At 39.3% G+C, this 26,406-nt stretch overlaps 1 protein-coding gene across 1 annotated transcript in view; it reads left to right on the top strand.

Moving 5' to 3' along the window:
* The first annotated feature begins 1,126 nt into the window (after window positions 1–1,126).
* LOC126418501 (merlin) overlaps window positions 1,127–26,406 on the top strand; it is a 176,364-nt gene continuing 151,084 nt past the window's right edge. The window contains exon 1 of the mRNA XM_050085289.1: window positions 1,127–1,353. Within this exon, the coding sequence (XP_049941246.1) occupies window positions 1,210–1,353 (144 nt within the window). The 5' untranslated portion in view covers window positions 1,127–1,209. The remainder of the gene's footprint in view (window positions 1,354–26,406) is intronic.

Raw genomic sequence — 26,406 nt, 5'->3', positions numbered from 1 at the left:
CAGTGTTGCCCAAGCTGCATTGGGTTGCACATATTTCTGACAATGCTATTATTTTATAACTTTTGTATTACCCCCTACTGCTTCCCAATAAAGAAATCATTTTCTGTAGCCTATACCCATACTATTGAAGGTTTTGCAATAGGGCATAGACACTTTTCATTCGTTTTATTATCTTCACTTAAACATGCTCTGTATCAATAAAGCTCAAATGTTAATGACAATTTTCTGAATTTGATAATGCTAACAAAGTCATTTAAAAGCGAATAAAAATTACAATGTGAGATTTATACAGTGAGATACTGTTGTGGAATTTTCTTGGGTAGCCCTAAATTTTAAAATTAAAAAACATCAACATTGGGCTGGCAACAGATGCAGTTAAATATTATGTAAAGATTTAAAGTACCGGTACTGTTAATACAAGTAAACCTGGTCCTACAATTTCTCTTTGCACTTTCCGTTTACATAAATAGCTTTAACGCTTAAGTAATTTAAATTTAAAACTAAAAATCACTTAACATACATATTAATCCGCACACTATACAATGGAGTTGTTACAGGTTTCCAATTCGGAACCTCAGTTTACTGGTTCAAGACTTGATACAAAGCAGTATAAACCATATTCAGACTACATATATCATTCTCTTGCATCGGTTATGGAGAACTGTGACAGTGACTGCAGGAGGTGACTACAAACAAATTCTTCGTTGATTGCCTTTACGTAACGTGAATTTCATGTCTCATAGCGAAAAAGATCATCCTTCCGTCTGCCTTTCGCAAATTCCTTCTCTTCTTCACGCTTTCTGTATTCTGTATCTGTTGGATCCTGACGTCTGCAAGTGACAATAGAAATTATCTTTTAACAGGAATGCCATACTTACAATTACAAAAATGTATTGAGATAAAAGATTTGTTTACAGGTCACATGCATCCGACCTCGAATGTCTCTCAAACATTGAACTAAACTACAGAAGTGCATAGTCACATGTCAAAGGTCGCGAAACAGTGTTATTTAAAGCCTCTTTTATGAAAAACATTCATCCAAAATCTATGAACAAACGTACTCCGCGGAGTATTGGCAGTACTGCCTGTTTGTAAACAACAATTGAAATACTAGTCTGCGATTAGTTCAGTGGAAGATGGACTCGGTGTGTACAGTGATGTGAGAGGTTGTTGTGCACGGCGAAATTATGTATATCCTCGTCGGTAGAGATGTCGAAGTTTGGGAAGTGCGGCCTAATGGTCGGTGATAAGAAAATGAAGGATAAAATGCCACCATTCAGAAGAAAAAAAGCGGGAAAATCGTTCCCCGTAAAAGTGTGTACTTTGGATGCTGAACTCGAATTTAATTTAGAGGTTTGTGCAATAACTGTTACTGATATATCTATTGTCATCCAGTTCAGTAGCAACTAGTTTAGTCAACATCTTCAGTGACCTCAGTACCCAGAACTCTGGATGGGATTATTTAGTGAAGCTTACAGAAATTGTACATAAGTTATTGTGATAGCATAAATTTTAGACAAATTTTACTCACACAAACATCGCGGTCCATAGAAAACGACTTACGCATCGAGTCAAGCAGTGTGTTAGTATACCGAACAAACAATAGTTGGGTATAATAAACTTACTCTAAATATAATCAAAATGGTTGCAGCAGGTGTAATTTAAGTCTGCCGAAAGCACTTTAATTCTCCTGATGACCGTACGTTAACCATGACCGTTTCATAAATATTTCTTCAGGAATCTTCGGCTGTCTTTCATTTCTAGACCTAATTGGCATTTTTTGACAATGTAGTTAAAGCCTCTCGTGAAGTTCGCAGCATGTTTTTTTCTTATTAAAGGTAGTCGATTAGAATGCTGACATATTTTGTAAATATACCGTACATCAGCAATGAAAAGTGCTAGAAAAGGGGTGGGCAAGCAGTACGTAACTCTTGCCAAGTTATGGGGAGTGAGAGAGCAAAATACTTGTTTTTGCATCCTTTTATTAGCCTGTATGTTCATGTGGGCTTGGCGCCATAGTTGTATAAATATGCTCGACTTCCACGGCGCCTCTGTAAGCAACTTTAAAGTGCTGAAGTTGGTGGTGATATGTTCTTCCCTAATGCAATTATGTACACTCCTGTGTATCACAACAGCACCTTTTCCTAGTTTATTTTTAGATGAGGAAATGATAATACATAGATATTGGCAACTGAAATTTTGTGGTAACATTATCCAGCAATATTTCTAATTACCAACATACTGAAGAAGGTGTACTTGATATTGACTGAAGGTTTCATGCATTGAATAGAAGATGTTTAGACTCCTAACTTTTTTGTATCGTAACAGAACTCATTTCTGTGCAGTTTGAAGGTGGATGTTCGATTATATCCTTTGTAACAGATTACTTAACTTAGTGGTATGTTGCATTTTATCCCCTTTGCATTCAGTTCTTCTGGAGTAGGCAATGTTTCTCTGTGTAGTATGCTATAATTGGTTACTAGCTACATGATTAATGAATTACAACATGAGTCAGTAATGTATAAGTGGGCCCAGGCCTAACAGCACGTGCAGGTACAAAGTGGAACTACCACATTGGTTCAGGGGGATTGAGGCTTGATTCATTGGTAAGATATTGGAAAGTGACTGTGTATTTTAATGAACATCTAGAACATTTGTACCACATTGTAGGAATACTTCTCAAGTTCCTGGTATCAAGTCAAGCTAAAAGGAGGTGGCAGTACTAATGATCACTGGCTTATTTTACGGGCCAGTTAGTGTTACCGAAGTGCTCCAACATCTGAACTCTAAGCCATTCAGTGGAATTTACTGCCAGAAATTCTTATACTATAACTTATAAACTCTGAAATGGGCAATATATTTTACAATTTTTATGCCATGTTATAGTTGTCTTTGGTTGGTTTATACAACATAAGTTATTCCTGTATTGCTGTAACTTATATATAGGCTGTAGAAATTTATCAATTTATAATAAGGAAACAAAGCAAAATATTTGGTAAAGAAAATCTTAACAAAGTAGTCGTCATCTTTAGTTATTGGTTATTTTTTCACAAAAAGGTACTTTGGAAGTGGTTGAGGTTTGCAGACTTATACTAAATGCAGTTATCTTTTCTATATCTAAACCAATTACTTGCATAAACTGTTCTACATGATCTTCATCACACGCTAAAGGGGGGGACTGATGACCTTCGCTGTTTAGTCCCCCTTAAACATCCCAACAACCACCACCACACACTAAAGGTTTCACGTCTGGTTGTCATAGCTGCTGATGAATTTTCTGACTGTTATGGTTGTGAGCCATGAAATTTTTTCTGAAGATGACAGTAGGCCTATGTCGGGAACAAAAAATTTAAATTAAGTACAGCCTGACAACACAGAAGATCCTCCAGCAACTACATAATCTTTACCGTTGCATGCATGCCTTGGTGCTCTTCAAGTCTGTGTATTCCCATGTGGATGGAATTTTATACAAATAATTTTACAGTTTGAATTTGCATCACATTGTAGTCTTAGGTGCTATGTTACTGACTGTAGAAGGGAAGCTTCATGTTATCCCTCCCATCCAAATTGATTCATCAGCTCCAATAATGTTTAGTTGATATCTAAAATATCCTCTAGTAGATTTTTAAAACTGAAAGTGTACCAATTTAATGAATATTATTTCATGGTATCATGTCGTCATTCACTGCATCGCCGTTAATCCATTCATTTGATATGAGTGCATTTAATTTATTTCAATGTTAGCAATTGCCTTTTTAAACAGTGATTTGCAATAATATTACATATAATTTATTGATGGTTTCTTGCATATCGTATTTAACAAATTGCCCACAGTCCATCTCTTTCTGGAAATGGGGGCGACTAGTAATCAAGTAAATAGTGGGAATTTATTTTTTCTGTTCACAGATTGATGTACTCTTATTCTCCACTGAATGTGGTGCATGACCTGTCAATGGGTACACCATAGTTTGTTGGAGATCAGTGTTTGTATACTATGTCTGTTCTTCATACTAGGGTAGATGTTGTACCAGCAACTCACAATACTCCTACTGTCTCAATCAGATTGCTGTTTTTCCAGTCTCTCAATCTGAAAACATCTGATATTAGATTTATGAGTTCCTGTGATCTCTAATGCCCACCGAGCGAGGTGGCGCAGTGGTTAGCATGCTGGACTTGCTTTGAGGAGGACGACGGTTCAATCCCACGTCCGGCCATCCTGATTTAGGTTTTCAGTGATTTCCCTAAATTGCTCCAGGCAAATGCCGGGATGGTTCCTTTGAAAGGGCACGGCCGACTTGCTTTCCCATCCTTTCCTAACCCAATGAGACCGATGACCTCGCTGTTTGGTCTCTTCCCCCCCCAACAACCAAACCAAACCATCTAATCCCCAATCGTATACCATAAGTAGTACAATCCCGGGCATCGCCAATAAGCCCTTGCACAGAAGCCCCCAGTAAACCTCGGAAACATGATCCACTATCTGCATTGTAGTGTCATCGTTTAGTACTGCAGATGAAGGTTGTGCGCCCAGACACTGGCAGAAAAACCCACATTAATATAGACGGTAGCTTCATGATATGATTATACAGCATCTAGTTGGCAGTAGGGTCTCCCTCATTTTTGGGCACAATCTTAAATAGTCGAAGCATTGGCAAAGGTCATAGTTCCATTGTGCCAGTTCAGCCTGGTACTGGGTGATGAGCGGGTTGCTCTCCTAGTGCTACCTGTTGCAGTTGGTGGGCAGATTAGGGATGATTAAGGATGTGGAATAGGAAATCTGTTTGTGGACTAGCTTTGGAGAATATATATTGAGAAGTGTTTTGTGTGTGTGTGTGTGTGTGTGTGTGTGTGTGTGTGTGTGTGTGTGTGGCAGCTGTTTAATTGCAGGCACTGTTGATGATACCCCAGTGATGCCGGACTCGTCAAAAATCTGCTATCATTCTCCGTATCCCTTCAATGGAAACACTTCTTTGCTATCAATTCCTCCAACCAAAACCAACCTAATCCCAACATTGATTATTGCCTCTTCCAGTTCAGACCAACATCCATTTGTGGCTCTCTCTCCCACCTAACCATCCGTGACTATCTACCAGGAATTCCTTACCTCCAACTCGGCCTCACCATTCTCTCCCGGGTCCCTGCTCAAAAACACAAACCTCTCACTTGAAGAAACAACAGCCTACTGCAGCCTCATAACTGGCCCTGATTTAATCATCCTCCCTACAGACAAAGCTTCCACCAATGTCATGATGAATGACAATGAGTATCTGACAGAAGGAACCTGCTGGGTGTCTGACACCTTCACCCACAACCCTGCTATAGTGGTCCCATCCCAGAAGTCCTCCATAACTTCCAATCACTATTCAGAATCTTTCTCTCTGATTCTGTTCATGCTAGGATCTTTCCCCTAAATCCATCTCTCTCCTTACCCCAATGGCTCCCTGTACACCTGTCTTCTATGTGCTCTCCAAAATCCATAAAATGCACAATCTCAAAAACCCCATTGGAGCTGGTTAGTGTGCTTCCACTTAGAGATTCACCACTCTTGTCGATCGGTACCTCTTACTAATTACCCAGAGTCGTGGCTCTCATATTAAAGATACGAACCACTTCCTTCATCGACTCTTGACCGTCTTCCTGCCATTACCATCTGGATCCCTACCTGTCACTATTTATGCCTCCCCTTGTGTACCGACATCCTTCATGTCAATGGCCTTGCTGCAATAGAACACTTCCTTTCCCAAAATACTTCTGGATCCAAAGCCACCACTCCAATCCTAATACATCTAGCTAATTACATCCTCACAGATAATTATTTCTCCATGGCATGTCCATGGATAGTCAGATGAGGTCCTCCTGGGCCAATCTGTTTATGGGCCATCAAGAGACAACCTTCCTAGCCTCACCAAACTCCTTGTCTGGTCTAAGTTCATTGATGATTTCTTCCTGATCTGGACCTAGTGCCAAGACACCCTATCCTCATTCCTCTCCCATACGCTCCACCTGGACTCCTCAGCCACCTTCCTGGATGTTGGCCTCAACCTCTCTAATGGCTCCACAGTACATCTGTACATGTCAGTAACACATTTTGTTTAAATCTGTATAAAAATTATGTTTCTAATGTGGTGGTGTTGTGGTCTTCAGTCTGTAGGCTGATTTGATGCAACTCTCCATGTTGGTTCGTTCTTTGCAAGCCTCTTGATCCCAGCATAACTAGTGCAGCATTCATCCATTTGAACTTGCCTACTGTAATCATCTTTCAGTTTCTCTCTGTATTTTTTACTTCCCACACTTCCCTCCAATTCTAAACTGATGATTCCTTGATTCTCAGATTATGTCCTACCAACCGATCCCTTCTTGTACTCAAGTTGTGCCACAAATTTCTTTTCTCTCCAATTCTGTTCTGTACCTCGCCTTTAGTTACATGGTCTACCCATCTAATCTTTAGCATTTTTCTGTAGCATCACATTTCGAAAGCTTCTATTCTCTTCTTGTCTGAACTGTTTATTGGCCACACTTCACTTCCATACTGTACTACACTCCAGACAGATACCTTCAAGAAACACTTCCTAACACTTAAATTTATATTTGATATTATCATATTTCTGCATTTTTAGAAATTCTTTTCTTGATATTGCCAGTCTGCAATAGTGTATCATTTCCAAACCTAATTTATTTATTTCTTAATCCATCTGTAGACAATTTTGATGTAGATATTCATTTAAACTATGTAGGGCTAAGGAGACTAAATAATCTTTTAATTTGTTTCTGAAAACGTGTATCTTTTCAATGCTTTTTATTCTGGGTGGCAATTTATTGTGAAAAATGCTCCCAGCTGTTACTGGATCTTTTTCAGATAACTTGAGCCGCTTCCTGTGTAGATGATAATCATCCATGTTTCTCGAATTATAATTGTATACATCTGTATTCAGCTGGATAGTACTGTTTGCTTTCATGTACATAATTGTGTCTATTATATATAGTGAAGGGACTGTCATGATATTGAAATCCCTGAATTTATTCCTGCAGGATTGTCTTGAGGTTAGATTTGCAATGCATTTAACAAGCTTCTTTTGAAGCTTCACTAACCCATAGATATGCATATGTGCAGCAGACTAAAATGTTGTATGATAAGTGGCGGTAGACTAGACCGTAGTACTTTGTTAATGGTGTGTGTGTGTGTGTGTGTGTGTGTGTGTGTGTGTGTGTGTTTTTATTTATTGTCCTAGACATCGTCGTCATTAGGAATATGTTGATGCTTACTTTTCAGCATACTTTGCTGATATGGTCCTCCCATGTCAAATGCTTATCAATGATGATAACCAAGAATTTGTAATTTCTTACTCCTTTGAGAACTGCATCCCAGTTACAGAGAAATGTTGTCAGTTTCTGAAGTTTTATTTGCTTATAGTTGTAGGCATGTTGACTTATTAACATTTGCAGCAAGTTTTCACTGAAATATTTGTAAGCCTCACTGAGATTTGCAGAACCACTTGATTCCAGTTCTTTTACCAAGTCACTTTTTATTATGCGTGAAGTATCATTTGCAAATTACTGCATTGTCACCTACTGCTGATGCAATATTGTTTATATACAGAGTGGAAGGAAGGGAGGTCAAAACTGATCCCAGAGGTACATAATAATTAACTGCCAGAAAATTAGAGTGTATGTTTACAATAGCACCACTCATTTTATGTTTTACTTCTATACACTGCTCTCTGTTTTACATAAATGATTTTATGGCATCTGCTGTTTTACCCCTGATACCGTAATAGTTCAGCTTGTGAATTAGTTTGCAGTGACACACAATCAAATGCCTTTGAGAGCTGAAGGAAGGGACCACAGACTTTCCTTTGTTGGTTTAATGCTCCAATAACATTGGCTACAAAGTTGGTTGTGGCTGTGATGGTAGATCTACATTTTCTAAAACCATACTGAGCCTCATTTAGTATGTTATTCTTCTCTCTAAAATTAAATAATGTATCTTTCAATACTCTTTCCACAATTTCAGATTAGACAGTTATGATAGTAACTGGTCCATAGTTTGCAGGATTCTTCTTTCAACACCTCACCACCATTATAAATGGGCACAACCTTACTGTCTTTCAGACATTTAGGAAATACCCAATTTTCCAAGGTTGAGTTTACTAAATCAGCCAGAGATCTCCCTAACCACTGAGAACAGTTCTTTACTACACAGGTAGATATCCCATCAAGACCTTCTGTACTTTTGAGCTTCATAATGAAAATATTATTTTCACTTGTTGGCATCAGAAAAATACATTCTGTAATATTGAATATGTTATACATATTACTTGGCTTTTGGGACCTATTGTTATCCTTTATAAGTTTTTACACTGTTTCAACTAGTGTAGATTAAAAATATTGCTGACATCGTTTGGATCCCTACATTCCTTACCATCTTTCTCAAAAATTATATTATCACTATTTCCTCTGCACCACCTGATTTTTCTCCTATAAACTTTATTCTCTGTGTTTTATTTATGTTCTAGACACTGCTCATTCTGTTAAGCTGATATCCCAAGTCCTTTGGTGTCTTTGACAAAATTACAATATTAACTGCAAACCTTAAATTTTTTGTCTCCTCTCCGTTATTTTAATTCCCTTTTCAAATTTCTATTGCCTTCCTTCACTGATTGTTGTTTAGATTAGATTTTTAGATTAGATTTACTTTCATTCCAATTGATCCGTAGTGAGGAGGTCCTCCTGGATGTGGAACATGTCAGAAAAACAACAATACATGACAAATATTTACAACTAAAACAAATAAGCTAATGTACCATTCCACAGGTCCCAAGTGGAATGATCGTCATTTTTAATGAACACTAAGAGTCATTTTACATATACTAATGCACTGAATTTAAAATAAAAAACGTTTTTTATTTATTTATAAGGTAATAAACATGTAATACAACTACTGTAATACTTATTTAATATGAACACATTACTGCACTGAAATGGTGCAGAAGTCAGATTATACTTACACACACACACAAATTTTCAATGAACACATCACTGCACTGAAATTGTGCAGAAGTTATGTTGTACTTATATACAAATCAGTTGGTTTTACTAAGAAATTCATCAATGGAGTAGAAGGAGTTGGCCACCAATAAATCCTTTAGGCTTCTCTTAAACTGAATTTCATTGGTTGTTAAGCTTTTTATGGCTGCTGGCAAGTTATTGAAAATGTGTGTTCCTGAATAATGCACACCTTTTTGTACAAGACTAAGTGACTTTAAATTCTTGTGAAGATTATTCTTATTTCTAGTATTGATTCCATGAATTGAGCTGTTGGTTTGAAAAAGTGATATATTTTTAATGACAAATTTCATTAAGGAATAAATATACTGGGAAGCTGTAGTTAGTATCCCTAGTTCCCTAAACAGGCTTCTGCAGGATGTTCTTGAGTTCACACCACATATAATTCTTACTGCACGTTTTTGTGCCCGGAAAACTTTAGCTTGGCTTGATGAATTACCCCAAAAAATAATCCCATATGACATTATGGAATGAAAGTAAGCATAGTATGCCAGCTTTTTCATTTTTATATCCCCTACGTCTGACAAAATTCGCATTGCAAACAGAGATTTGTTAAGACGCTTCAGCAGTTCTGTGGTGTGCTCCTCCCAATTGAATTTATTATCAAGCTGTAATCCCAAGAATTTAACACTGTCCACTTCTTCTATCTTCTTGTCATCATATGTTAGACATATACTCTTGGGACACCCCTTACAAGTTCTGAACTGCATGTAGTGTGTTTTTTCAAAGTTTAGTGACAAAGAATTGGCTAGGAACCAGTGATTAATGTCCACAAATATTTTATTGGCTGATCTTTCTAAGACTACACTTGATTTGCTATTTATTGCAATGTTTGTATCATCGGCAAACAAAACAAACTTGGCATCTGGTAATGTTACTGATGAAAGGTCATTGATATACACAAGAAAAAGTAAGGGCCCCAAAATGGAACCTTGTGGGACCCCACATGTAATTAGTTCCCAGTTGGATGATGCCTGATAGACATGTATCAAGCTCTTTCCTAATAACACCCTTTGTTTCCTGCCAGAGATATAAGATTTGAACCATTTTGCAGCATTTCCTGTTACACTATAATATTCTAGTTTACTTAAAAGGATATTGTGATTTACACAGTCAAATGCCTTTGATAGATCACAAAATATACCAGTTGCCTGCAATTTTTTGTCTAATGAATTAAGCACATTTTCACTGTAAGTGAAGATAGCCTTCTCAATATCAGAACCTTTTAGAAATCCAAACTGTGACTTTGACAGTATGTTATTTGAGATAAGATGGTTATAAAGACGACGGTACATTACTTTTTCGAAAATTTTTGAGAATGCTGGTAACAGTGAAATTGGACGGAAATTTGATGCTATTTCTTTATCTCCCTTCTTAAACAGTGGCTTAACTTCAGCATATTTCAGCCATTCAGGAAATATTCCACTGATAAACGACTGGTTACACAGATAGCTTAATATGTTACTTAGCTCAGAATCACATTCTTTAATTAACTTTGTTGATATTTCATCATACCCACTAGATGTTTTTGATTTTAAAGATTTTATGATGGACATTATTTCTGTTGGGGTAGTGAGGGTCAAATTCATATTATGGAAATTACTTGAAATGTCTGGTCTAAGGTAATCCATAGCAGCATCTACCGAACCTGACAACCCCATCTTTTCAGTAACAGTTATAAAATGTTTGTTAAAAAGTTCTGCAACACTATACACATCTGTCACCAATGTATCATTTACTCTTAATGCTATTTGTTCTTCTTCATGTCTGGTCCTACCGGTCTCCTCCTTCACTATATCCCATATTGTCTTTATTTTGTTATCTGATATGACTATCTTTTCCTTGTAATATATTTGCTTTGACATCCGTATTACAGTCTTTAATATTTTGCAGTATTTCTTATAATGTGCTATAGCATCAACATTGGAAATGTTTCGGATTGACAGATACAGTTTTCTTTTTGTTTTACAAGATACCCTTATTCCTCGAGTAATCCATGGCTTCTTTGTAGATTTTCCTCTAACCTTGGTAAGTTTTGGGGGAAAGCAGTGTTCAAATAAGGTAAGCACTTTATTAGCAAAAATGTTATATTTTTCATTCATGCCATGAGCACTGTAAACATCAGTCCAGTGAATGTCTCTGAGGAGTGTCCTAAAATAATCAATTTTTGGCTTACTGATTACCCTCTTGAGCTCAGATTTAACAGATTTTATATCCTGTTCAGTATTAACATTTAACAGAAGGAACTGCATGTCATGGTCTGAGAGGCCATTGGCTATTGGTTTTGTAATATAATTTTGTTCATTGGACTTTTCTATAAAGATATTATCAATGGCTGTTTGTGAGCAAGTGGCTATCCTAGTGGGGAACTTTACTGTGGGAATTAAGTTGAATGATAGTGTTACTAACTCAAATAAGTTCTTATTCGGAGAGTCTTTAAGGAAATCTACATTGAAATCACCAGCAACCACTATTTCTTTGTTTTTGGTTATTAAATGGGCCAGTACAGCTTCAAGGTGGTTTACAAACAGATTAAAGTTACCTGCAGGTGCTCGATATACACTTAATATTATGAAAGATTTTTTGTGAAAATCTAATTCTGTTGCACATGCTTCCATATGCTGTTCTAGGCAAAATTTATGAATGTCTATGTTCTTAAATTTATGACAGTTCCTGATGAATGTGGCAACTCCTCCTTTCTCCATTTCTGATCTACAAAAGTGAGATGCTAACCTAAACCCTGTAACACTTAAAAGTTCTATACCAGTGGTCACATGATGTTCAGAGAGGCAGATTATGTCAGCTGGGTTTGAAGACTCTAATTCATCTATGCATATAGTTAATTCATTAATTTTATTTCTCAGTCCTCGAATATTTTGATGCAATAAAGATAGCTGACATTTCACATTGTCTGAGTTAAAATTGGGTGGAGTTAAAATATCTGCTGACAGTTGAAAATTCTTAACCAATGGCTGTTTATGCTGATGTAATAAGCTGGAATTATGTTTTTTGATTTCTTTTTCAAACTGAAGGTTTGTCTCAGTTCTAACCTCTCTTAAAATTTGCTTTCTTTCTGTCCTCCCTACCCTAAAAAAGGGTCTTTTCTGAATCCTATAACCACTGGTATTTTACCACTCATGACAGTGCCTCCCCCCTTTAACTTTCCTGCTATTTCCCCAGCCAATTTACCCTTCCCCTTCCTGTTGAGGTGAAGGCCATGCCTAGTATAATCCCACCTGCTGAGAGAATCAACTTGAACCACACCAATGTGTGACCCCGCACCCAACATGAGCAGCCGTTCCAGCTCCAAATTAACTCTCTTGACAGAAGAGTTCAAATGAGGTCGGTCATGACGCCCAAGAACAGATACAAACTCAACACTAGTATGCTTCGATGCTGATGCAATCTTCGCCAGGTCACACTCTATACTGTACCCAGGATTTCTGTCAATACTGTTACCTGCCCCACCCACTATAACCACGGTGTCTTCCTTAGTGAAATCTTTGCAAAGTGATCCTAAATCCTCTGTCACCTGCTCCAGACCAGCACTAGGTTTAAAAAAATTGGTGACCTGGCATTCTGATCCTAGTTCATCCTGCAAGAGTTGGCCAACACCTCTTCCATGGGAACTACCTAACAACAACACTTTCTTTCTCTTTTCTGATTTCCCTACATTCTTACTTTTCAATCTGCTGCTGAAAGTTTGTTGTGCCCTGTCTACACCTGCAACTGCTTGAGGCTCACCAGCTTCTAACTGAAGCAACAGGTCAAATCTATTTTCCACATTCACCATAAAGCTGTCAGACAAAGTTCTAGGCCTGTTCCTCCTGTTGCCTGTTGCCACTTCCCACCTCTCTTTACCCTTCTCCCTCCTTAACCTGTCAAGATCTCCCCTGGCCTTGTCTAATTCAGCCTGAAGGGCAGCAATTTTCCCCTCCTGTTCCAGTATCTTCCTATCTCTACTACAAATCCTACAAAACCACTGATGAGTCTCATTTACTTCCCCTATTCCCACGCCACTACAGTCACCCACATGGAAAAAACTACAGCACCCATCACACCAAAGCCCCGACCTAACAATTCTACGGCAAGTCAAGCACTTTTCACTCATGATAAACGTAATAGTTGATTAAGAATAAGTCAGTTAAATTACAGATAAACACGAAAATATGGTTACACAAATTTGGCCTATACGCAACTGTGTGTAAACAAAAACAAAAGTGCAAAGTTTCTGAAACAACAAGTTAAACTTTACGCTACTTTCCGGAAATGCTAGTTAAATAATGAAGAGGTAAGCTAAGTTAAATTGCTGGAGAGAGCAAGGAACAACTAAGCGAAATTCTATAGATTTGCTGCAGCAGAACGTAAACAAAAAATACGACTGTACGGTCTTTTCGCGTTTTCTGCTATATTACGTAAAGAAAAGTGAAACCTTTAATGGTACACTTAAACGGCACACTAATATACTTATTTACCACGTAATCAGTACTAATCTATATGTTTTATAATCTAAAATAACTTATCTTTACGAGAACACCAAAACTCGCGCTAGTCGCCTGGCTGTGCTGACATATTCATTAACATGGGGGATAGCCTGCTAATTATGCCTCACTTCCTTCTTGATTACAGCCTCTCTTTCTCATCCTTTGACTCTTACAATGCAATTTTGTTTCTGTGCAAGTTGTAGACAGTCTTTTGCTTTCTATGTTTTATTTCCATTGACTTGAAAGATACAAAGAGTTTGTTCCAGTCAGTATCATCAAACTTTTTTTGAAATTTACAAATGCTATAGACATGGGTTTGGCTTTCTTTAGCCTACCTTCCAAGTTGAAAATTGCTTCTGTATTTCTATGTTTCCATGGAATTCAAACTGATCTTCCCCAAGGCCAGCTTCTATGTCACCCCATTCTCTGTGGATGAAAGGCCTGAACACTAAATCGATTCCATTCACCGGCATGCTGTAACACCGAATTCAAATAGCATAAATCTTCCTAGAAGGCACAAAGATTGTGTGTTTTAAATCTAATGCTCCAACATCATGAACAATGATGGTAGCTCCATCCATAACAACATAATGTATATTAGAAGTGTCAGCACCTACTGTGGTGAGGTATGTTTAAGGAGTAACATTGGAACGTCTGCCTCTCGTTGTTGTTTATTCGGGTAATGATGCAAAACATATTCATGTTGTACATATCCTGTAAACTGACTCGTTCTGCATCATTTTGATAAAAGAATTGTTAAAACAATCACTGGAACATGTAATTAATTAACTAACTAATCAAGAAGAAAGTCTTAGTGAGCGGAATGGACTGGCAAATGTCCTGTGCCATATTATAGAGAAATAATTTTTGAAAGAATACCAGAAATCTTAACACAAGTTTTGGACAATCTAAGTCTCAAAAAGAGATTATGGAAGATTTTCAGTTAAGCACAGTACAGATGAAGATGAAATAAGCTAAACTTCCTCACTAGAAGACAATTTGCATAATATTAAGTAAGGAATTCTCAGACTGCAGAAACCTTGACCATAGACACACCAAATACAACTGGAAAGTACTCAAGGAAGTAGGTGTGATGCAGCATGTGAATCACATATTACAAGTGGCAGAAAAATGTATATCAAGGAAAAAGGAAAAATTCTTTGGAGTGTCCCTAGAAATATTCTAGATCTTGTCAGAGGGTGAGAAATTCAACAAACTACATGAGTGAACAATCCAAACTCAACTCTCTCATTATTTCCTACTTTCCAGCAATCACTAAAGAAGCAAAATTAATTATCATGATAAAATTATGGCTTTGCTGGCTAGTGGAAGGAACAGTTTGCATGAAGTAGGTGAGACCACCTCCACCTGTCAACACAGGAAAGAATTTGTAGAAGTACTGCAAAATCTAATTAATATAGCATTGTGTTACATAATACCTCTGTCAACTGGAGAATTGCAAACTAGATAAAAATATCTAGTATATATAACTACAGTTTAAAGTTGGAACTGTGATTTGAAAAGCAGAAAATAAGACCAGATATTCTAGTGTGTGTGTGTGTGTGTGTGTGTGTGTGTGTGTGTGTGTGTGTTCTCCTGCCACTGTGTGGTGAGTAGGTTTTTTTATCTATCCAATTACATTATATTGTCAAAAATTGATTATTTTCATTCTTCTAAAGGAATGTGTTTTTCTAAGTCTTTCACAAATTAATGAAAGAAAAAAGACAAAATTAAAGTCAGTTATTGTGTCTCATGGATCACAATACTTAGAGAAATCATCATGTATGTGCTATAGACAGTGTATTCATAAACAGTGGAAAATAGTTAGTAGAATTATGTTACTAATTAATCATCACTTACAGCTCTACACTACTTTTGTTTATTCGAGCTAAATGAAACACAATAAAATTAAGAGGAGTGTCGCTATTTTGAGATCAGCTGCTGCTTCATCAGTTATGTTAAACGCTTGCTGTTAATGTGCTATTGCTAGTTTAGTATCTCCATGAATACATTGTGCAAGATGATTGAGAAAGAAAGAACAGATTTCAGTGGTTTATTACAGATGAACTGTGAGAGAGACACACACACATTGCACATTTCACTGCATGGAGAAAGGTTCAAAGTTGTATGTTCACAAATATCATACACCCAACATAAGCACCATGTGTTGCTCAAGAAACAGCACAACAGTTGTCAATTTCGTTCCATACGTGAATCAACAGGTCAATAGCTCTTACCAATTTCCCATAGCCAAGGCTCTACCCCCATGGGACTCGCCACTCATTGGCGGGTTCATGTTTGGCTAACATGAGCCCCAGCCTTTGCATCATAATTTTCCATCCGTGCTGCATGTCTATCCATTTGTTATTCTTTTTCCCCTCCCTTGGGGAACATGTCTGGGGTGTTTTTGGAAATGTGTTCTGCATATTCAGTAGCCAATATCAGAACAGACTCTCCACTGTTTTTTGTTCCTTTGTTCTCTCTTCATTCCCCTTCTCCTATCCTTCCTCCGCTTTTCCATTTGTGAGGTTCCTCTTTTTCTTCTTCCTCCGTGCATGCTCCTGAAGGCCAGCTCATGCGTCTGATGCATAACAAGTGACTGGATAAAGCATAATTCCCAGCCCCGGGCTGACAGGTAGGGTTCACATGTACCCCCTGGTACGGGCCAGGCACAATGACAGGTGACTGCCTGAGCTGCTGCCTTCCCAAATTGCTGATTGGTCCCTCTATCAGGTGTTCAGGAGGTGTGACCTGTGGTGTGAACAATCATATAAGGTGGGTGCATACCCTTCTGAAGGGGGGTCCCTATTTGGAAGAAGCAAGCGCACCATCGGAGATGCTTGAAATCATGGGGAATTTTAATGAGCCAGTCATTATCTTCACAGTCAACGTCTACCAAACATAAACGAAATGAGGCCAACGATTCAGAGCCGCTGCCAGCTGCACCATGGTTCCTCGTGGTTTCACATACTGAAGATTGTTAGTCCTTTTCTATGGTAAATCCGTTTATTAGTCAGAAAGCTGTCAATGGAATTTCTGGCCCTGTAAAATCTTGCTCTCGTTCACAAAATGGGCCTTTGCTTTTGGAGACTATTTCTGATTCTCAAGCGCAACAATTACTTGCAGCTTCTCTCCTCCATGGCTATCCTGTTTGTGTCGAGGCCCGTCGAACACTGAATTCTTCCCATGACATTATTACACTAGGCTGCTCGATGGTCTGTCCAAGGCAGAAATCCAAATGTACATCTCTGATCAGGACGTCATTGCATTCCATCGGGTGATGAAAAAGGTAGATGCATCCTTAGTGCCCATACGCACACTTTTTCTCACTTTTGATAGAGTGGTGCTGCCATCAAAGATCAAAGCAGGCTATGAAGTCATCACATTCCGACTGTACATTCTGAACCCGATGAGCTGCTATCTGTGCCATCACTACAATCACACTTGAATGTCTTTTCAACACCTGGCCAAATGTGTAACCTGTGTTTATCCTTACCATCGCAGAAAGTTCCATTCCTCACACTTCCTCTTTACCACACCATGTCCCAGTCCCTTGGTAGAATGGGGCATGCCACAGAGACGTGCTCTCCGTGTTTTTAACCACCATCCTACAATGGCCAACTTCATTCATTACAAACAGTTACATGCACAGTGTCGTCTCATTCTTCGGGATAGCAGAAAGGCTAGCTGGATTTCCTTTACTAGTTCTTTTAACAGTTCCACACCGTCTTCCATCGTGTGGGGCCAACTTCTGACAGCTGTCTGGGACCAAGGTCCATTCCCTAATTTCTAGCCTGACAGTAACAGATCATGTCGTAGTAGACCCTAATGCTATCTCCAACACTTTGAGCTGCTATTTTGCGAAGATTTCGAGCTCCACCCTCTATCATTGGGCCTTCCTCCGTCGGAAATGAATGGAGGAGACTCAGGCAATACCCTTCTCTTCTCAGATTTGTGAGTGCTACAATGCTGTCTTTACTATGAGGGAGCTAGATCATGCTCTCACTTCATCCCGATCCTCCGCCCCAAGGCCGGATGATGTTCACATTCAGATGTTGCAGAACCTTTTTCTTGCAATTTCTCCTTCATACGTAAAATCGCATCTGGGCAGAGGGCATGTTCCCCGAAGCCACTGTCATACCCATACCTAAGCCGAGCAAGGACAAACACCTTCCTTCTAGTTTTCACAGTATTTCTCTCCCCAGCTGTATTTGCAAGGTGATGGAACGTATGATTCATGCCTGGCCGGTGTGTATGGTGGCTCAAGTCTTGCAATTTACTTACCTCTTTACAGCGTGGATTTTGAGCATGCTCTTCTGCAGTTGACCATCTTGTCAACCCATGTTGTGAATGGTTTTCTGCTGAAATACCACACTGTGGCCATGTTTTTCAATTTGGAGAAAGCCTCCGGCTGGAGGACTGGTATCCTCCGTACACACTATATGGGGGCTTCCGGGGCCGCATGCCCCTATCCTTCAGGAATTCTTACAAGACTGAGTTTTCAAGGTATGTTTGGGTTCTGCCTTGTTGGACACCTTTATCCAGGAAAATGGTGTCCCCCAGGGTTCCATTCTGAGTGTCGCCCTCATTGCTGTCGCCATTTACCTTTTTATGGCCTGTCTCCTGCTGGGCATCTCCAGCTCCTTTTTTGTTGATGATTTTGCCATCTATTGCAGTTCTCCATGGGCTTGTTTCTTTAAGCGGGATCCTCAGCAATATCTCGATTGCCTTTACTCGTGGAGCATTGACAATGGCTTTTGCTTTTTCAGTCACAAAACAGTTTTATGAATTTCTGGTGATGCAATTGATTTCTTCCTTCGTCTTTACATCTTGGACCTATTGGTCATCCGTTCGTTGAAACTACAAAATTCCTGGGGCTCATCCTCGATAGGAGACTTTCTTGGTCCTGTGACGTGTCTTATCTGGCTGTCCACTGTATGCGGTCCCTGTGTCCCACGTGACGTCAGTGGTACTTCCTGGGGAGCGGATCGGACCACCCTCCTCCATTTGTATTAGTCCCTTGTCTGTTCAAAACTAGACTGTGGGTATTTTGTTTATGCATCTGCATATCCGTCCCTCTTATGCCATCTCAATACTACTCACCATTGTGGCATACAATTGGCCACTGGCGCCTTTGACACTAGCCTGGTTGAGAGCGTGTATGGCGAAGCATCTGAACAACCGCTGTCACACTGCCGTGACTTTCTTCTCGGCGGATATGCATGTCGTTTGTCTGCCATGCCTGGCCACTGATCCCATGCCTCCTCCTGTGATGACTCCTTTGATCACCAGTATGGAGCACATCCCTCTTCTCTGTTACCTCCTGGAGTTCGCTTTCGGTTCTTGCTCCAGCAGCTTAACTTCACTATACTTGCCACTTTCCCAATGGGTGTGAACCTTTAATCACCTTCATTTACATCGTAAAGACACTACTCCAGCCTCATTCTATTGCCATACATTTCATGACCTTCGGAGAGAACTTTGTGATAGTACCTTTGTGTACACTGATGACTCTCGGACTGACTGTGGTGTCGGGCTCACCATTTCCTGACAGGATGCCCTCTTTTTAACCATTTATGTTTGCCATCTGAGTGACCAGTCGCTTTAGTGAACAATGCTTGGTCTGTTGACCGTGTTTTACTTTTTATTCATCGCAGCAAAGTGGCAAAGGACATTTAATCTTCAGTTCAGGACCTCCGTTTCTCTATGGCATATTTTATAGACCTTTCCTCAATTTATTGTTTTAGCTATGTTTCCTTCTGTCACTTGGGCTTAACGTGTAGTCATTTTTAACCCTCTTTTTCTTAGTGTTGTATGGTTCTGGCTTGGGCACATATGGCCCTAGTTGCTTTTGAGCCTTAAAACAAAACAATAGTCAAGGCTCTCATATTAAAGCTGCAAACTACTTCCTTCACCTACTCTTGACCGTCGCCAAGCTATTGTGGTACCACCTGGATCTTTACTTTTCACTGTGGATGCCACCCTTCGTATACTATCATCCCCCATGTTGATGGCCTTGCTGATACGGAACACTTCCTCTCCCAACATACTTCTGACTCCAAAACCACCACCTCATTCCTAATACATCTAACTAATTACATCCACACACATAATTACTTTTTCTTAGAGTGAGAGATATAGAAACAAATCTGTGGCATCGCCATGGATAATCAAATGAGGTCCTCCTATGCCAGTCAGTTTATGGGCTATCAAGAGACAACTTCCTAGCCTCCATAAACACCAAACTCCTTGTCTGGTTCAAGTCCGTTGATGATTTCTTCATGATCTGGACCCAGTGCAAAGACTCCCTGTCCTCATCCTTCGACAGCCTTGATACCTCTCCCTTTTGCTGCACCTGGTCCTCCTCAGCCACCTTCCTGGACTTTGTTCCCCACCTCTCTGATAGCTCCATGCGTACTTTTTCCCATATCTAGTCCATGAACCATCAACATACCTGCATTTTGACGGCTGACATCCCTGCCACACCAAAAAATCTCTTCTGTATAGTCAAGCCACCCATAGACAGTGCATCTGCAGCAATGAGAATTTCCTCAGCCAGTACACCTGTTGTTGTTGTGGTGGTGGTCTTCAGTCCAGAGACTAGTTTGATGCAGCTATCCATGCTACTCTATCTTGTGCAAGCTTCTTCATATGCAAGTAACTACTACAACCTACATCCTTCTTAATCTGTCTAGTGTATTCATCTCTTGGTATTCTGCTGTGATTTTTACCCTCCATGCTGTCCTCCAATACTAAACTGGTGATCCCTAGATGTCTCGGAATGTTTCCTATCAACCAATCCCTTCTTTCGGTCAAGTTTTGCCATAAATTTATTGTCTACCAAATTGTATTCAGTACCTCCTCGTTAGTCACATGGTCAACCCATCTTATCTTCAGCATTCTTCTGTAGCACCATATTTCGAAAGCTTTTATTCTCTTCTTGTCTAAACTATTTATCGTCCATGTTTCACTTCCATACATGGCTACACTCCATGCAAATACTTTCAGAAAAGACTTCCTGACACTTAAATCTGTACTCGATTTTAACAAATTTCTCTTCTTCAGAAACGTTTTCCTTGCCATTGCTAGTCTACATTTTATGTCCTCTCTACTTTGACCACCATCAGTTATTTTGCTCCCCAAATAGCAAAACTCATCTACTTCTTTTAAGTGTCTCAGTTCCTAATCGAATTCCCTCTGTGTCACCTGATTTATTTCGACTATATTCCATTATCCCTTTTTTGCTTTTGTTGATGTTCCTCTTGTATCTTCCTTTCAAAGCACTGTCCATTCCATTCAACTGCTCTTCCAGGTCCTTTACTGTCTGACAGAATTACAATGTCATCGGCAAACCTCAAAGTTTTTATTTCTTCTCCGTGGATTTTAATTCCTACTCCAAATATATCTTTTGTTTCCTTTACTTCTTGCTCAATAGACAGATTGAATAACGTCAGGGATAGGTTACAACCCTGTCTCACTCCCTCCCCAACCACTGCTTCTTTTTGATGCCCCTCAGCTCTTATAACTGCCATCTGGTTTCTGTACAAATTGTAAATAGGCTTTCGCTCCCTGTATTTTACCCCTGCCACCTTTAGAATTTGAAAGAGAGTATTCCAGTCAACATTGTCAAAAGCTTTCTCTAAGTCCACAGATGCTAGAAATGTAGGTTTGCCTTTTCTTAATCTATTTTCTAAGATAAGTCATAGGGTCAGTATCGCCTCACGTGTTCCAAAATTTATATGGAATCCAAACTGATCTTGCCCGAGGTTGGCTTCTACCAGTTTTTCCATTTGTCTGTAAAGAATTTGTGTTAGTATTTTGCAACCGTGACTTATTAAACTGATAGTTCAATAATTTTCACACCTGTCAACGCCTGCTCTCTTTGGGATTGGAATTATTACATTCTTCTTGAAGTTTGAGGATATTTCACCTGTCTCATACAACTTGCTCACCAGATGGTAGAGTTTTGCCAGGCCTGGCTTTCCCAAGGTTATCAGTAGTATTAACAGGAAGTTGTCTACTCCCGGGGCCTTGTTTAGTGGTACATCTTTCAGTACTCTGTCAAATTCTTCACGCAGTATCATATCTCCCATTTCACCTTCATCTACATCCTCTTCCATTTCCATAATATTGTCCTCAAGTACATTGCTCTTGTATAGACCCTCCAGCAATCACTAAAGGAACAAAATTAATTATCATGATAAAATTATGGCATGATAAAATTATGGCTTTGCTGGCTAGTGGAAGAAACAATTTACATTGAGTAGGTGAGATCACCTCCACTTTTCACCACAGGAAAAAATTTGTAGAACCACTACAGATTTTATTTAATGTAGTATCATGTTACATAATGCCTATGTCAACTGGAAAATGGCAAACTTGATAAAAATATCTAGTATATATAACTATATCTCAAAATTGGAACTGTGATTTGAGAAGCATAAAATAAAACCAGATACTCTAGAAAGCCAACACATTGGAGTTCAACATGCAAAGCACACTAGACATTGACCAGAATTGACAAGACGTACCAAAGATACTGCGATAATCCACTGTTATAAGGCCAGTCCTAATGTATACAGCACCTTCAATGGACTCACATAAGTCAAACAGCAAAACTCTTGATCATTCTAAGAAGAATACAAAAGACCATCACAAACATAGTATGTGAATAAGATGCTTGGAGCAAAACTCGTAGAACAAAGTGCAAAACAAGTTCAGGACATAAAGTTCCAACACAAGCAGTAATAGGAACATAAAGTTAAAATACAGAATGAGATTTTCACTCTGCAGCGGAGTGTGCGCTGATATGAAACTTCTGGCAGATTAAAACTGTGTGCCCGACCGAGACTCGAACTCGGGACCTTTGCCTTTCGCGGGCAAGTGCTCTGCCATCTGAGCTACCGAAGCACGACTCACGCCCGGTCCTCACAGCTTTACTTCTGCCAGTATCTCGTCTCCTACCTTCTAAACTTTACAGAAGCTCTCCTGCGAACCTTGCAGAACTAGCACTCCTGAAAGAAAGGATACTGCGGAGACATGGAGAACATCCCCCAGGCTGTGGCTAAGCCATGTCTTCGCAGTATCCTTTCTTTCAGGAGTGCTAGTTCTGCAAGGTTCGCAGGAGAGCTTCTGTAAAGTTTGGATGGTAGGAGACGAGATACTGGCAGAAGTAAAGCTGTGAGGACCGGGCGTGAGTCGTGCTTCGGTAGCTCAGATGGTGGAGCACTTGCCCGCGAAAGGCAAAGGTCCTGAGTTCGAGTCTCAGTCGGGCACACAGTTTTAATCTGCCAGGAAGTTTAAAATACAGACTATGAAGTCCTCTAAAAGGTGCAGAAAAAAGTGTATCAGAATGCAATTAGAACAGGAGCAAAGAGGATGTATGAAGCAAAAAAATGAACTTTGGAGAAGTTTTTTGAATGTTTCCTCTGTCACTTGGATCACTAAATTTTTTTGAAATTCTTCCCATAAACAAGAAACAATTTGATTTAAAATAAAAAAAACCTTGTAAAGAAATGTATCATTGTAAACTTTACATGAATTAATACAATAAAAAAAGCAAAACAGAAATAGTTATTAGAAACTATTTTAGTTTTTAATCATTCTCTTACAGCATATATTATGTTTGCTTATTCAAGCTAAATTTAACATAGTAAAACTAATAGACGATAGCCATTGTTTCGAGAACAGCTGCTGTTTCATCGGTTATGTTAAACACTTGCTGTTAATCTACTATTTAGTCTCTCCATGAATACATTTTAGAGGATGGCTAAAAAAGAAAGGACAGATTGTAGTCGTTTATTACATATGAATTATGAAGACAGAAACACAATGCACATCTCACTGGATAGTGGAAGATTCAAAGTTTTATATTTGTATGTACCATACACTCCACATGAGCACCACGTGTTGCTCGAGAAACATCACAACAGTAGTCCATTTCATTTCACACAGGAATCAACAGGTCCCTCTCAGTTTATTAGATTGAAAGCTTCAAAAATTAGGTTTCTCAGCTCCTGAAGAATAGTTGCCATAAGTGGGGCAAAGACTCTGTCTTTTATGTACCCCCACAGAAGAAAAATCACAAGGTGTGAGGCCTAGTGAGCTGGAAGGCCAAAAGAAATTAACAATATCTTGTTGTCTACTTCTTCCAGTACAACATTGTGGGATGGAAGTGTTAATAAAATGCTAATGAAAGTGAGGTGGGGCGTCGTCATGCATAAAAATGAAATCATTGGAATCATCATTAAGCTGAGGAAACAATCAGCATTGCAGCATGTCCAGGTATGACATTCCTGTCACAGTTTCATGTACAAAAAAGAAAGGTCTGTCAGCTTTGAGTACAGAAATGGCAGTAAACACATTCAGTTTCGATGAGTCTCTTTCATGATCAAATACGATGCCAGAATTTTGTGACCCTCAATTGTGGTGATTTACTTTACCCGATAGATGAATTGTTGATTCATCCAAAAAGATGAGTTGTTTGGAAAAAGTGTCCTCTGCCATATCCTGAGGAACTGAAATGCAAAATTTGCACCTTCTGTTACAGTAACCGGGATGCAATTGCTGCAGTAACTGTATCTTGTAAGGCTTCAAATGCAGGTGTCATTTCAGAACACACCGCACCATTGTTTGCGGAAATTGAAGTTCCTGGGGTACCCATCTTTTGGACTTCAGAGGGCTCGATGTGAACACATCTTGGATATGCTCGACATTTTCATCAGACACACATGGCCGACCAGTCCACTTCCCTTTGCATTTGCAACCATCTTCCAAAAATTTTGTATATCTACACATTTGCTTGTGTAGAGGCAGCTTGTTGCAAAATTGATAGTGGACTGTGTGTTGCACTCGAACAATGGATTGACGTTGCACGAATTCCAATGCACAGAATTAGTTCCCTTGTTGTGTAGTCACCATGTTGCTACAAACAACAGCACATCTGGATCAAATGTTCCTCTATCCAGTGACAGGCACAGTGTACTTCTATCTGCTATGTTATATCTGTAATAAGCAACTGAAGTATGTTCTTTCTTCTTGAATCACCCAGTATTTGCTTGAGAAGGCTTTAAGGGCCATGGTCATACATACAAGATATATAGATATTTTAGGATATATAGCAATAACACTTTGTTGCATTTATCAATGTTTTGACCAGTGCTGCAGTTGAAATTCATAAAGGGGAGGGGGTGGAATATAGGCGATTTATGGCCAGAATGATCAGAATGACACAGGCTCTGCTAAAGGAGTCCAGAATAAACTTTGCTATGGCTAGAAGAAAAATATAGCTGGATCTTAAGTCATCTGAAATATATAGGTTACTCAAAAACCTTACCCTCTAAGTACCATAACAAGTGGCTGTTTAAGAGTTATTTCCTGCAACAATGGACACCCTATATGACCAGACTTCAACTTGTTATTTTTTGAGCAAGCAAATTACATGACCACTAGGGAAGGTGGAGGTAGAGCCTCACAGCAAATTACCTACATTCAAATCTACATCTATATCTATATTCAGCATACAGAGAACAAGAAGGGACAGACATGTACTATAATAAGTGTTGTGGAGGATATGTGGTGGCACTGGAATTCTAACGATAGCATGTATTTCAACAGTGGCCACTTCTACATTAGTTTTAAACCAGGTCTTCCACCTGAACATAGTAAGTCAACAGTAGAGGCAATAAGTCCTCAGGCTTCAGTGTTCACTGTAAAGCAGTAAACTTGACACACACACACACACACACACACACACACACACACACACACACAATTTGCATCACTAAGAAAGGGTCATCACAGTGACACAGGATGGGTCCTCTCGCCTGTGGATGTGACCGTGAGTCAATCAGGCGTGGCTGAAACAGAACTGGTAATGGATAGTGGATTCTCCTTGGGAAGAATGCAGAGAAGATTGCCATGTGGTCGTGGCTCCTTTCATTGTTTGTAGCTTATTTGCAGTATCCATGGCTTGCCACTCTGCCACTCCTTGTTCTAAGTCTCCAAAAGCTTAAGTTGCAATGTAAGTTTGTTTGTGTGTGTGTGTGTGTGTGTGTGTGTGTGTGTGTGTGTGTGTGGGGGGGGGGGGGGGGGGGGGGGGGGGGGAGTAGGCATTCGTACGCAGCAAGTGTGTGTGTGTGTGTGTGTGTGTGTGTGTGTGTGTGTGTGTGTACGTACTTTATGGGTACTCAACAATGATATTATCAACTCCCTGACATATTTTCAAAGGAACAAATGCGCACAAAATCACTAAAATTATTGTATTTACTCAATAACACTCATGCACTCATTCCCACCTAATTCACATTCGCTAACACACTCACCATTTGTCATGCCTTAAGGCAACAGAAAAAGTGTGAAAGGTATAATGACACTGGAGCTAAAACAATGGCACAAATATATGTGACTGGCTTACCACTTACAAAAAAATTGGGGAGCCATTTACCCTGTTAACAGATTAAGAAAATGTCCCTTAAATTTTCTGGAAACAAATTGGACAAATAACAAAAAGGTTAAAAGCTTCACCACATTCATCTGAACATGACTTAAAATAGAGGGCGGATCTGCCAGCAAATCTGCCACTACCCTCTGATCCAAAAACATAACACAGTCACTTAAAACGTGGTGCGCAGTGATCTCTATGCCACATGCGCTACACACTAGAGTGTTGTTGGGCCGGGTCAAGAAGCCATGTGTCAGAAGACTGTGCCTATGTGAAGGCGAGGTAGGAGGACCTCATCCCGTCTTTGTGGCTGAAAGGAGGTAAGATGAATAGTGGGCTTTACTAGACACAGCTTATTATCTGTCACTTCCAGCCAATCATTCCCTATGCAATGCATGACTCTGTACCACAGTAAAG

This window comes from Schistocerca serialis, chromosome 9, assembly GCF_023864345.2.
Source record: "Schistocerca serialis cubense isolate TAMUIC-IGC-003099 chromosome 9, iqSchSeri2.2, whole genome shotgun sequence".
Classification (NCBI taxonomy): Eukaryota; Metazoa; Arthropoda; class Insecta; order Orthoptera; family Acrididae; genus Schistocerca; species Schistocerca serialis.
This window is presented reverse-complemented; position numbering and strand designations above follow the sequence as displayed.